The sequence below is a fragment of the Haliotis cracherodii genome, unplaced genomic scaffold, assembly GCF_022045235.1.
Source record: "Haliotis cracherodii isolate W230 unplaced genomic scaffold, xgHalCrac1.p SCAF_13, whole genome shotgun sequence".
Lineage (NCBI taxonomy): Eukaryota > Metazoa > Mollusca > Gastropoda > Lepetellida > Haliotidae > Haliotis > Haliotis cracherodii.
The window spans coordinates 8402843-8417665 of NW_027266268.1; the positions used below are offsets into that span (position 1 = coordinate 8402843).

General features: G+C 38.8%; 1 protein-coding gene across 1 annotated transcript in view; it reads left to right on the forward strand.

Annotated features, from left to right (window-relative positions):
• The window catches only part of LOC139459574 (neural proliferation differentiation and control protein 1-like), a 56953-nt gene extending 43958 nt beyond the window's left edge, over positions 1–12995 (forward strand). The window contains exons 5-7 of the mRNA XM_071241127.1: positions 7231–7395; positions 9224–9323; positions 9933–12995. Coding sequence (XP_071097228.1) covers positions 7231–7395; positions 9224–9323; positions 9933–10025 — 358 coding nt within the window. The 3' untranslated portion in view covers positions 10026–12995. The remainder of the gene's footprint in view (positions 1–7230; positions 7396–9223; positions 9324–9932) is intronic.
• Positions 12996–14823: the final 1828 nt, after the last annotated feature.

Sequence of the window (14823 nt, forward strand, 5' to 3'; positions counted from 1 at the left end):
TTTACACGGACGGATCCTCAGATCCGACCTCCAAACACACGGGTTTCGGAGTCCATACCACACAACCAACTAAAACCACACAATCCTTCCGACTCCCAAATAACCAATCAATATTCACGGCCGAACTAATGGGCATGGCCTCAGCCCTCCACAATCAAGAATCCAAAAACAACCAAAAAATCCTAATACTTACTGACTCCCTAAGTGGACTACAAGCCCTCCAAAACAAAAATACCAAAAACCGACCTAAATTAATAAATCAAATACTTAAAAGCTCCAACGACCTAACAAAAGCAGGCAAACAAATAACCTTCTTGTGGATACCCGCCCACGTAGGAATATACGGTAATGAAAACGCCGATAAAGCAGCTAAACTATCCCTTAGAATCCCAGAAATAAGCTTAAACTTACCCATCTCAAAATCAGAAATTAAAAGTGTAAACAAACAAAAAATCACAAAAAAATGGCATAACCTATATCTAAACTCAAATAGCAAAATCAAAAGAGTGCTCAGCAAACCACTAACCAAACCAAAAATTCTCCATCCATCAAAAAAAATCGACAGAGTAATCACTAAACTCCAAACAGGACACACCAACCTAAATAACCACCTAAAAAAATTTAAAAAACACACTACAGGTAACTGCCCACACTGCAAACAACCAGAAACCCCAGAACACGCACTCATCCACTGCACACACTACCTAACACATCGAACCGCATTACAAACAACCCTCAATCTAAACAAGGCTCTCACTCTAGAAGCAATACTAAACCCACAAAATAAACTAGAAAACTTCAAGGCCTTAGGCGTATTCTTAATAAAAACGGAACTAATAAAACGCATCTAAAACCATAATAACCTACCAAATCAAAATCACATAAACAAACAATCATCCACCATACCCAGCTCCCTTAGTTCTCCTCCCCAACCCCATCAGCATCTATTCCAAATCTCAAAATTCCCAAATTCTATATAAGCAACCCCTAAAGCCCCCTCTTGGGTTGCACAGACCACCCTCGCCCCTTTCGGAAACACATTAAATGGCCTGGCCGGGCCCGTGTGCGAAATACGCATCAGTCGGAAAGCGCACGTTAAATCTCCAAAGTAAGTAAGTAAGTAAGTAGATAGCTACAGGCTGTATGTAGACAGGTCTTGATAAGGGTAGGACAAGAGTAGATAGCTACTAACTAACTGGGTTTCTTATATAAGACAATTATTGTTTCAAACTGGGTTTTCATATGTTTGGTTGTCTCAGGACTGCGGCGATATGAAATGCTTCATGGTTATATTGAAACAATGATGTAAAGATATAGAATTTCAAAACTGGCATTACAAAATCACAAATTCTTCTTTCCTTGAGGTTTATTCATCTTATAAATCACTACTTGAACCAGAAAAATATCTGTCTACTTTAGCACGTGAAAGAGATCTTCTCAGAGCTGTATGTAAATTCTGTTGTTTAAGCAATAATCTAAATGTACAGAAAACTTGATTTAATACAACCACAGAGTCGTCGTTTAGTTTATGTATGATATGTAACCACTATGAAATAGAAAATGAATACCATTTTTTGTTAATTTGTCCTTTTTATAAAAGTAGTAGAGAAAATTTAATTCCAAAATGTTACCATGTGCAACCATCTGTCCCAAAATTTATCAGTCTTCTCTCTACCAGAAATGATTGTATTATTAAAAACCTGTCCATATATTTAAAAAGACATTTACCTATGTAAATACAAATGTCAAAAAAGATTAACGTTTGTTGTAAGAAAATTTGTGCATGTGCATACGCATAGTGTATATTATTCCTGTAAATGAACATCTGGGCCATGTGGCCTTCTTTCATGAAATAAACTTCTTCTTCAATACTGAATTGCACAGCTTCTGAATAACACAATTGTTCCTATTGAATATTCGACAGATAATTGTTTCTGGAATAAAACTGAACTGCCAAAACCTTTTGAGTCCACTAGCTCTTTGCTTCCTCTTATGTACAGTTTACTGTTATCAGGGGGCATGGGTTGCGCAGTCGTCTAAGGCGCCACGATTCGCTTTGCAGAGTTGTGTCCCTTAGGCACGCCTGAAACCTATGATTGTGGGTTCGAATCTTGGTTCGCCCCTATTATGTTTCAAGGTTGTCAGCACCATATTTGTGCTCGTGGGTTTCACCGAAGTGGTAAATGTCTGAGACCTGCATCACTTTGGGCTTTTCTACCACAATAAGCTGACACGCTGTGATATAACTGGAAAACTGTTAAAAGCGGCTTTACACCAAACTCACTCACCCAATTACTATTATCATATGGTATACGCTGAGCTTACTAGACCAAACATAATTTCACTCGCCTTAGCTTCAGACAAGTGGCTATAGCTGCTGGTTGGGACATATCAAGGATTAACTACATGTTACATTTACTGAGACGTCCAGCTCCTGCAAGGGATTGATGATCTAGTCAGCTTTAATTGCTGCTGAACAAAGACAACATTGTTGAAGGTCATTTGAAGCCCATTTGTCAACCTAGTAGTACTAACTAGGAGCTGACTAATTGTCTGACAATTGTCTGACAATTAGCCACAGACAGTAATTAGTGACACTGTAAATGTTTAAAACAACATTTGGCATATTGATGGGCTTTTTAGGACAATGGAACTAAATTGGAGATAATTCTTGTGAATCCTCTACCTCTATTGCATCATTCCAAAAGACCCTCTCTTTTGGCTGCAATCACACTATAACTAAAATTTCAGATTTCAACAAAAGTCCTCTTTACTGTCAAATTCACATGATAAGTTGTTGCCCTAATAGCACATACAGCTCTCCTGTGTGTAAGGCGGGGAAAATGTCACCTCTTTCCTAGAACTTAAACACTTTAGACTGTTAGACTGTTAGTTTGGTATTTCAGTGATGCAGTAGAGGTAGAAAATTCATAAGAATTATCAACAACAAAATTAAAAAAAACTAAGAATTGTACCTCTATTTCATTAGATGGCCAACATGACATGTTAAAACCCATTTTTGGTGCGCCCTGACATTTTATTTGTTTGCTGTTGAAAGTTACACTGAGCTGTATGACAGCAGCATGTAAATAATCAAGTCTTTACCAAACAATCCAGTGACATGATGAGCATTTACATACACATGCATCAACCATACCATGACCACCAGATCATTGCCTCCTACTACAAGACAAGTTCTAACACATACCTTCATTGGTACCTTGACGTGATATAACTGGAATCTTATCCTTAAAAAATCAGATCTTAGAGTATGCTACCACCACACACAAAAAATAAGGACATCCCATTACATCAGAATGACCTTTAATCTGACCAATCAAAGTTTTTCTAATTGTGTTAACTCGAAAAGGTTAACATGGGGCATTCTGAATGAAAAATATGTGCTTCAAGATTCTCATTTATTCTAAATGATAGACATCTCTTGCTTCAATGGAATAAACATTTAAAATGGAAAAGACTAAACATAGCCTTTGGGAAGTACTGCCATGCAATCTTGGCCATCTATTAGATATTTCAGATATTAAAAATTTACAGAACTTTATAAACATATTTTTCAAAACTGTTCACCTGGAATGGGAGACACCGTTTTCACACTATTGGAAAGCAGCTTTCTGATTGGCTAATGTTGGCTTCTTGTTAATAATTTCATTGTTCGGTCAAAGTTAATGAAAAGTCATTTTGACCTGTAATGGAATGTGTAGCAGTAGCAACAATAAGATCTGATTTTAACGCAATTGACTGGAATATTGCTTAATAAAGTCAATTAACCTAACACAGTTATTGACTTCATCTGACAATTAGCCACAAGCAGGCATGAGTAACACTGTAAATGTTTAAAACAACATTTGAATATTGATGGGCTTTTTAGGACAATGGAACCAATTGGAGATAAATCTTGCGATTCCTCTACCTCTATTGCATTGTTGCATTAATTTATTTAATTAAACCCTCTCTTTTGGCTACAATCACACTGGAACAATGGAACAGGTGTCAGTTGATTTGGTTGGAACAATGATGTAAAAACATAGAATGGCTTCACCTAACATAAACAAATCCCATTGGCTTGCTTGCTTCTGTTCACCCGGGTACTCAATTCGTTCCCCCTGTTACTGTGTTCTATAGGGAAGGCTTATTAGAGCATGTCACTCGCCCCCTGGGCTGAACCTTGAACAAGTGACCACAGTGAGTTCAGCCCATAGCTTTCCATTCAGCTCCATTCAGTCGAAAGTAAAGGGTCCACTTAGATAGCCAGTGGCAAACCAAGGTCCACCCCAACTCCCTACCCTGTTGTAATGCTTCTTCCCCGCATTATAGGCTCAAGGATGAGGTGGCAGGATGTCAAACACTGGCTTTCTCAAAGGTTGGACTTTATGTGCTGGTTTCTTGCAATACTTTTAAACATGTCATTTCTCCAACAGAGACTTATACAGCCCCTGAACTTTGAATTAAAGACACTTGTACTTTCACATCTGAACTGTCATACAGTTTTACCTGAGAAGTTTACTCGCAGAAATAGTGTTGAGGACGCGCTACAGAGATGATACTCTGCTCATCCTAAGAATACCTTTTGCATGCTTGCTGTCACAAAATTTTCATCCAAGTCGTTCATGGGTGAGATTGTTTATTTTCTGCTAGTCAGTTGGGTCCACATTCAAGTTTTATAGCTTGTCTGGTTAGTGTTAAGTCTCTGATGGGCATTTAGAAGTTGCATGAACATGAAGACATGAAACATTTATTTGAAAACAACATTGTTTTTGTTTGCAAGGTTTCAGGACATAGAAATAAATGAGTCTGTTATCTGGCATGGTGTACTGTATGGTGGTGCCCAACATACCGAGGTACTTGGCAGACCGCATGGGAAATTGCCCCGGGCCATTTATTTGTGAAAATGTTACCTTTGGGGACAGCTTTACAATGTACGTAAGATAATGAGAGCCTTGCTGTGCCCACAAGTTGAAAACACTACTTTTATTATGTGTCGTCAATTAGTGTCAGCTGTTGTCATATTGTGCTTCTTGTTTCATCAGATGAATTCTTGTTTTTACGTTTTAGGGAGATTGCCAAAGTTTACTTTAAGTTTACTTTAAGAACATGTAGAAGGAGGTACATGGAACTGTGACATGTATCACTTTGTTATATATACATGTCACATACTTACTGACTTTAAATATTTACAAATTATGGAATACTCTAAGAATTTATTAATGGCATTCTTTGAGGGGCATTTGTAGTCATCCATATATCTTATCCTTACTTGTATTAAAACTACCCTGATTTCAGTGTTTTTTGCTTTTATTAAGCAGGTATTGAAATACTTTTAGTTGTCTAGTTAAACTGAGGTAGCTACATTTAACAACTGTAACTTTGATCTACGGACAAAACACTTGGCATCTAATAAAATATATTTTAAACATGCTGCATGTGGTTGCAATGTAGGGGGTTAGTGATGATTTTATGGGGGATTTTACTAGCGCTGCAGGTGGAGCCATTTTCACACTCAGGACATGAATAATGTAGTAGCAGTAGATTTGCTATGCGCCAAATGCCCCACTGTAGGTGAATCCTTTACATAAAATAGGGAAAACTGCTTATACTTGGTCATTATAAGAATATCTCCACCTGCATGGCATAGTTCAAAATTCCAAATTTGTTCTCCGAATTAAGTAAGTAATCCTAAGAGCCCACATAGGTTGCCTCACCTTTTCGGACATACCCTTTTTGAACAAAAACGCATAGGTCGGAAAGCGCACGTTAAATTTCTGATTTAAGGAAGTAAGACAAATAGAAGTGGTCTGAAGTTTCTGCTTCTTTCAAATGTGAAGGGACATCATTCCATAGAACTGCAGCACTGTAGGCAAATGACCTCTGCCCAAACCATGTCAGTTTAGTCTGGTACACAAAGGAGATGTTTCTTGGCAGAACAGAGGGATCTAGATGGTAGATATTCCTGTATATAAGGTCAGAAACAGAAAAATAAATACCCTAGAAATGAAGGTGGAGTAAATGTGTTTGAGATACGAATGTGCCCAAGTTACTTACTTAAATTAGGAATTTAACGTTCACTTTCCGACATGCATATTTCGCCAGGCCATTTGGTGTTTGATCGAAAAGGATATGTGCCCAAGTAGCAAGCATAGCTTCTTGTTAGATACCACTGAGAAGGGGATTATTCTCACCAGATGGACTCGGGTGTTATTGTTTCAATGATCAGTGAACTGCTGTCACAATAATCCTGCTCTATGAATTCAGCTTGACTAGCACTCTGTAGATACAGTCCATGTCTTCAGGAGACTGGAATGTCAATTAGTAGGTATTGTTGTATGACCTCCTCCTCGTTAACCCCTTCCCTGCTTGTCAACACCTGTCACTACCCGTGGATCGGAGATGACTCTGGTAGGTCCTGATTGCTGGTTCAGTATGAGATTTATCACCCAGTGAGTACAGGAAGCAGTGTTGCTGCAGCACTTTGAAGGTTGTCACAAGGTTTATACCATGTGAGATTCTGATAACCAAGATAAAGTCTTGCTACAAAGTTGTAATAACTTCTCCATTTCTTCTCATGAATCAGTACTTAAGGCTCTGACATGGACCAGCTCTATCCCCATCCTGATCTGAAAAAGTGACAGTCATGTCTTGCGCAGGTTTTTCAAATATCTTCAAATGTTTTGCCGTTCTGATTCCAAGGTCTGTACTGCAGTCATTAAGTGACTTGAATTTGTGTTGATCAGTGGTTGCAATATAATATGCTATTATAATATTTCAATATGTAACTTCAAAATATGATAGTTATGCTTCATCAACGTCCTTTGTTATGGCACTTACTTTTCATTTTGTATTTCGTTTTTAATGTTTTGTTTATCTGACATGCAGTTCCCCTTTGAATCATGGTTAGAATAGAACTCCAGGCCTCGATCATGACCAATGTTTGTTGCTGTCATAAGAGGTTGCATTGAATTGGGTGGTCGGGCTTGGTGACTTGGTTGATTTCAAGTCATTGTACTCTGACGACATGGGATGTGGGTCATGGTATCAATCACCGGATTATCTGGTTCAGACTATTATTTACAGGCCAGTGTCATATACTCATAGAGCTGGAAAATTGCTGATGATAGTGTGTCACAAACAAATATGTGAACAGCCTAGATGTGTGGTTCTGAAACTCTAGTCATCTACCCACCATGTTTCATTGACCTTGTGATTGTGTTGCAGATTGAATCGGAGTGCGAAGGCTGCCAGTGATGCGGAGTATCCTGCATATGGGGTGACGGGACCCAACAAGGAGCGCCTCCCCTCTCCCGGGGACCGCAAGCTGGCCCAGAGCGCCCAGATGTATCACTACCAGCATCAAAAGCAGCAAATGATCGCCATGGAGAAGTGAGTACACTCTCATACCATGTGGACTAGTCCAGTATTAAGTCCCCAGTATCCTATGTTGTAGCAGCTGACTCATTAGGCCAGGTTGCCATTGTACAAAACAAACAGAAGTCAGGTTCATTCTATATTTTGCTATCCCTCCTGGAAACTTATGAAGTAAATTTCAATATGTTATGTGGGGGCGGTCGGGTAGCCTAGTGGTTAAAGCGTTTGCTCGTCACGCCGAAGACCTGGGTTCAATTCCCAACATGGGTACAATGTGTGAAGCCCGTTTCTGGTGCCCCCCACCGTGATATTGCTGGAATATTGCTATAAGCGGTGTAAAACCTCACTCACTCACTCACTCACTCACTCAAAGTAAAGATAAGGGCATCCAGGCTATAAGCGGTGTAAAACCTCACTCACTCACTCACTCACTCACTCACTCACTCACTCACTCACTCACTCACTCACTCACTCACTCACTCACTCAAAGTAAAGATAAGGGCATCCAGGACAATAGTTTATTATTGTTATAAAAGTTCAGGGTTCTTCACAAGAAATGCAAAACCTTCCCTTTAAATTACAATTTTTTTGCAAAAGTACATGTTCAATTAAACATTCAAGATTTTGGTAGACCTGTTAAACACAGATACGTTGGCCTTATGCAACGTCCCTGCACCAGCCATGAGGTGTGGGGAATGTGGCTCTGATGATGTAGTGTAATGAAGCTGTTTCTATGCTGAGTGATGGAGATTCAGAAACTGATAGCAGTGCCAATTGTACATTCGTTTTGCGTAACAGTGTCAGCGTGATGAACAACGTATCATTTAACACTGTAGGAAATTGCAATAGGTATTGGATATCCCCTTGCTGCAGGTGGAAGTTATCCATGCATTAATGGGACAACTGCCACTGTTGCACGAGAGTTGAACATGAATTAATTGTGTAGCTCACCTAAACCTATGACAGTGAAGGCTGCATTACCATGCTGCTCCCTATAAATAATGTTTAATTAGAAGATAGAATTGTTGCTATACCGAACTATGGGTTGTTCCAAAGTGTTTTCCTAAGTCAATATCAAAATTGTTGACAGGGAGCAGCTTAGTGATACAGTTACACAGCAAGGGCAGAATAGGTCCCCTGTGTTTGAAATAATTGCCAGCCCATAGTGGCAGGTAGATCTTGTGCTGGGCCATAAATTTCAAATTTGTATTACGAGTCCATGCGGCCTGCAGTAAATGTACATGTCGATGTGTTCATTTGTCCCAATATACTGCAGGGCCTGAAGAGTTTGGTCAGGGCCTACAGTTTATGTGGGTTGTGATGGAAGCCTGACAATGTGTTTGCTTCAAACACTGCCCTCTTCCCCATGTTTGTCAACTAACAAATATCAGGTGGTGACATTGTATTCTGTCATCATACTTCAGTGACTTCAGATATGGTTGCTGATGCAATTAACCATTTGTTTGCCTTGCCAATATTTGACTCATGTTTACAGGGTGATATAATTGGAATACTGTTGCCTAATTGTGGCATGCTGAGTGGATGCTGAAGATAGCAATATTCCATCCAGTATTAATTTGACAATGATCAGTGTTGCATGTTATGGGTGCGCTAGGGTCCATGAAAATTCTTATCTTTTTAGATATAAGTCCCATTTGTCTAAATATTTCAACGTTGTCGTTATGACAAGGACCTCATACTTTCTCACGTCGGTTGGATAAATGATGATGAGAATGGTTACACAGCAGTTTGAACTTGATGATTGATGAGCTTGTATTTTCATGTGTACAATTCTGTCCTTGTAGTTCTTTAATGATGTTTTCATGTCTATGTATCTCTTCAGGGCCAATGGTGAGATGAAGCACGACGCTTCGGATGAGGAGTCAGAGGAGGAGAATGAGGAGGGGGATTACACAGTGTACGAGTGCCCCGGACTTGCGCCGGTAAGTAGTCACACAGTAATTAGGGTGCTGTTAATCCTTGAATAGACACCTGCCTTGAAAACTGGACTGCAGGACTGACTTGCAAAATGCCTGCCTTGAATAGACGCAGGGTAAAAATCTACAAACTTGTACCATTAGGTACTCAATTTAGAGATAATGAAAAGAAAGCCGTTTTCATACCAAATGCAAATCACACATCCATCTTTATTGAAATTAAGAGGATTAACCTGTATTAAAAAATAGGGGCTTGCCCCTGAATAAAAGACGTCTCTGACACCTGGGCATCTGTTCTAGGATTAATAGTTGGATTCATTATCTGAAACTGCCTTGCTAAGACTTTAAAAATTGGTTATCACTAGTTGTCAGACAGATGAGGTATTCCAGTTACAACACAGCGTGTCAGTATCATGAGGGAGGAAAGCCTAAAGTGATGCAGGTCTCAGATGCTTACCACTCTGGTGAAAACCGCGGGCATGGGCATGGGCATGGGCATGGTGACGACAAACCTAGAAACATAATCGGGGGGAACTGGGATATATTTCTAATAAATTATTTAGGATACTTAAAATAGAATATGTCATGTTGACACTGGACTATTTTGTGTTTCAGACGGGCGAGATGGAGGTTAAGAACCCGTTGTTCAGTGATGAGACGCCGGTGACGCCCAGCGCTGGTGACGCAGAGAAGGACGGGGAGAACTAGGCCATTCTGTTGTCATAGCAACCACACTGTTGTCATGGCAACCATGATGTAACCACTCGTGCAGTTGTGATGTCATTTTCTGCTCTAGTCAACAGTCACAAAGAGTGAGAGTAAAGTCTTCAGGTTTCACTGATAGATTTGTGATGCTAATAGAAGAAAACAAATTGCAGATTCATATTTCTGAATTCTGATGCACACCAAAGCTGTTGTTGTAACTTCAAAATGTTCTCATGAAGTCATGTGCTCACAAATGCAACAATGTCACATGAATTGGAAAGTGTCATGATTTCATTTGAAGATTGGAGAACAGATTCAGCATTTAGTAAATGGTTGCCATGACAATGTGGGATAATCTTTGTGCTGTCCTGAATATAGTTTCGTCCCCTCTTCCTGTTGGTTCTATCAGATGTTATCAGATGTTATCGGATGTGATAACCCTTCTAGCATTATCAGTGCTACTTGTCTCATTATCTTCTACTGGCAACACTTTTGCATGGAAATATAAGAAATAATGAAATCTTTCTGAATTAATGTGTTGTGGCTGAGGTAATAAAATTGGTATGAACTATTCTCAATGGTGTTAAAATTGTGTTCACCTTGTACACTACTGCAAGATTCTGTATGTATTTTGTGTTTGGTTGTGATCTGTCCATCCTGTATAGTAATTCGCTGCTAAGTATATAGTGTTTGTGGGTACTGGGTTGACGTCGCCCTATGGGTCATAGGTACAGCATCATATAGCGTGGACATGGGTTCGTACTTCCTTCCTCTCTGCATAGCAAATCTGCACAGCTCCTTACCATGAAACAAAATCATAGGGGAAAATGGAGAAAAAAACTGGTTCCAACATCGAATTATGTTCATATGCTTTTTTGGATTTTGTTACCGAAAATCTTTAAAATATACCATTTTATTGCACTTTACAAATTTACTATGCAGAAAAGGTTCAATTTGGGTGTGTAATAAAATCAAAACTAGACTTGTAACATAGTGGCACGGGCTTGGGTTGCGGGATATTCTTTTGACTGAGAATCCAGGGCACAGAGCTATCATCAATTTAACCTTAGACATTGATTTAAGAAAAAAATGTACATTTATAAAAATATCCAACAGCAGAAGGTGATTCTTCAGAATACACATCATTAGGATGTAATTTCATGGTAACATATACCACTCAAAAAATTAAGGACCATCTCTTTCATATTACTATAGTTAATCTGTCATAGCATGACAATATAAAAGAATTAGGTGGTCCTTAACTATTTTTGAGTAGTATATGTGCAGAAGGTTAAGTTGATCATCATACTGTGGCTGCACTTCTTCAGTCTACACTTTCCTAGTCATGTACAGCATGCTCTGGTCCATGGCCTTCCCCTGGGTATAACATGGTTCTTGTGATAGAAATGGCTCAGCTACATATATATATCTGGCATCTTTTGTTATATACTACAATCATTGTTACTGCATTATTTCTGTTAGTGAATGTTCTTTCGCTCTTTGTACTGAGTTGTTCAGATATTCATGTCAACTTCAATGCAAAAATAGAATTAAGATAAATCTTATTCACATGGCAACTGTGAATTTCTGACCAATGCTAACATTCCATTTTTAAGCATTTAAAGTTTGAAATCATTTACATATTTTAGTGGAAAATTATTCAAACAATTAGGCCATTTCAGCATGTTAACATGTGATTTTAACCATAAATATATTTTTTCAATGAAATATTATAATTCTGGTTTTTCTCTCCAGAATGTCATTTACATGACAATTTTGCTGACTCAGCCCTTTTATTTACTCCCTCTTTTTATTGTTTTAGTTTTATTGCAATATGTTTCTTTTACTCGACAGCTGTGCAACATTCCCAGTATACATTCTAAAACATGGTCAGAGTCTTTTTCAAACTGACTAGATAGAATCTCTGGTTCATTTCATGCATTCTTAGTACAGTATACTGCTTTTGAAACTATAGATATATTTTTCAATAACTTTAGCATTTTAATACAATAACACAAAAAAAATAATGCCAACAGAAGCCTCAGTGAAAGGCTTCGGGTTACGTCCCATGCTTTGTTCACAAATCCTTTTTAATATTTTATCAAAAGGTGATGGTCATTTTATCAGCCTTTCCCCATGGGTGAAGAGAAAAGTTAATAAATATCATGTGTCAAATTATTCCTAAAATCATTTTTCTGTAGAGATCTTTATCCTAGCAGTGCAATAAACTTACTGAATCGTTGATCACAGAGTTGATTGCTCTTAGCGTTAATCTCTGATATTTCGTCAGTACATGATTGTGGAGGTGAGGTTTATTTATTGGTTGTCATAGTTACTGTTGTGGCGCATGTGTCACAGCAACATTGTGTTAGTAGTCTGTATAAAGCTTTGTTTCATATTGCCATCATAAGAAAACTGTTTTATTTGGTCTGCAGATGAATACGAAATATGACGAAATTTAATCTCTCCTATTGGAATGACACTCTGTTGTTCGGAATACCTAACTTTCTATAATTTTGGGTAGTGAGAAATTAAAGTGGATTGAGAATTTTTTTAGTTTACAAAATGGCATGGTTAGAAGATTCTCGTAATCATTATTATACACATAATTTTGGTCATTTCATCTTCGAAAAGAGACTTTTGCTACGTCGGCAACAATCACAATACAAGTTGCTGTCAGCCCCCTGCAGATCAGTGAAGGTCACAAAGTCCTTGTGGGTATTCACGGCAAAATGGTTAAGGACGAAGCGAGCAAGCTTAAGCGACTTAGGATATTTTGCTTGTTGAATACACCACTTTCCTGTACATTTGTTGAAGTTTTGAATGTGAAGTGTTTGTTGTTGGGCTTGTGAAAGCCGTGTTGGAGAGGGACTCCCTGGAGTGGGCTTGTTAACACGTTGATGGTCACGACTGTTTCTTTGCATTTCTTTCTTCTTTGTCAGCAATATGGAATAAAACTTGTTGAGAAAAGAATGTGTTATTTTGTGAACTAAGATATATGAAAGGGAAATTGGCATCACAAGATGTGGCATGCTGGAACAAAATGTCGGGAACCAGGAACGTAACTGTACAGGAGGATCATAGTGACTTTGTTTGTTTATGGCCACAGTCCTCAATATTCCAGCTGTATCATGATGGCCCGTAAATAATCGAGCTTGGATCACAATATTACAAACAACGATCCACACTTTCAGTGTATGATGACACAATTGTCCAAGTCACCGAGCAAGACCAACTAAACCAATATAAAGTTGCCTCTCACAACATGCCTGAGAACACCCAATTTTATCTGGAATCTCCACCCACGGTGATGGTCACATCAAAGAAAATGTGAGGTGTCATCCTCTGTATCTCCGGGGCTCACATTTTGGTAAACCTACACTGAGCCCTGGACACATTCACTGTGTTCTTCGCGATCTTAATTCACCTGCCTTTGATTTCATTTAGCCCATTTGAATGGCTACGCTACTAGGTCTAACGTACCAATTAGAATGTGGGTTACGAACCAGCCTCGATGTTGGGTTGGCGATATCAACAACATAGCAGCCAGTGCCCTTTGATTACACTCGAGTTTGAGAAATTGTTGAAAAACGGACTGATACGCTACAGAAAGCGCAAAAAATATTTATGCTTAAAAGGATGTCTTCATGTCTATAAATGGTGGTGGTTTCTAGGCAATACATGTCACCTCCCTTACCCATTTTCTTTTTCCGTATCTCAAAATTTGATTTGTCTGTCAAATGATAATGAAAATTAAGGGCAGATAATTTAAGATCGCGAAAACCTTGTGGATGGGTCCAAGGGGAAGTGAAGGTTGACCGAAATGTGGGCCCTGGAGATATGGATGATGGTGATGTGTAAGGGGGAAAAAGGGGGATATGCACCCTGAAACTTCCATACCCCTGGATCTTGTACATTTTTTAAGTTTAGGCACAAAATCAAATCAATGGATGCTGAACAACCAGAAATTCTCATATAGTTGTACGGTTCGCCTTGATTATGTTTCTAGGTTTGTCAGCACCATGGCTCGTGGGTTTCACCAAAGTGGTAAACGTCTGAGACCTGCATCACTTTGGCTTTCCTCCCACATTAAGCTGACACGCAGCGATATTACTGTAATACTGTTAAAAGCGGCGTTAAACCCAACTCACTCACATAGTTGGAAGAGCACGGACCTGATACACAAGACTTTACAAGTAAACTCCCTTCTCAGTGCAAGTCATAAGCCTATACAAGATCACAGTACACTATTCCATGATTCACGTTGTCACACATTCTCCATCAAAGCGCTCGATGAACAACAGCCAAGTTCACACTCACTGCGTCAACAACTCAAGTGCCATGTCAGCAGACTTAATAAAGGGTCACCAGGTGAGGTGAATTGGGGTTTAACATCATGACTTTTGCTCTTATATCATGCATGTGTGCTCATGCTTGAACTAGTCCAGACTAACGCTGGTTTTATAGAGCCAGCCCACTGAGTTACCATGGCACAGTTTAACATGGATAACCTTCTTAGACAGGGTACTGACTCGGAGCCCGAATGGTCCTTTTTTTATACTCCTTAATTCTGAGTTCCTGGCAGGGTAAGCAAGTACAGTTAACTATGTTTATAACGAACACGAACTGACCAATATAAGGACCTTATTTTGTAATGACCATTTGTTGTATATATAGCTGTATATAAGATAATATGCCTATAATGAACTACGGTTATCACAAACTAAAATTAGTGGTCCCTTTGTGTTCGTTATAACTGTAGTATACTGTACCATCTTTCAACATCTTTTGTATGACATGG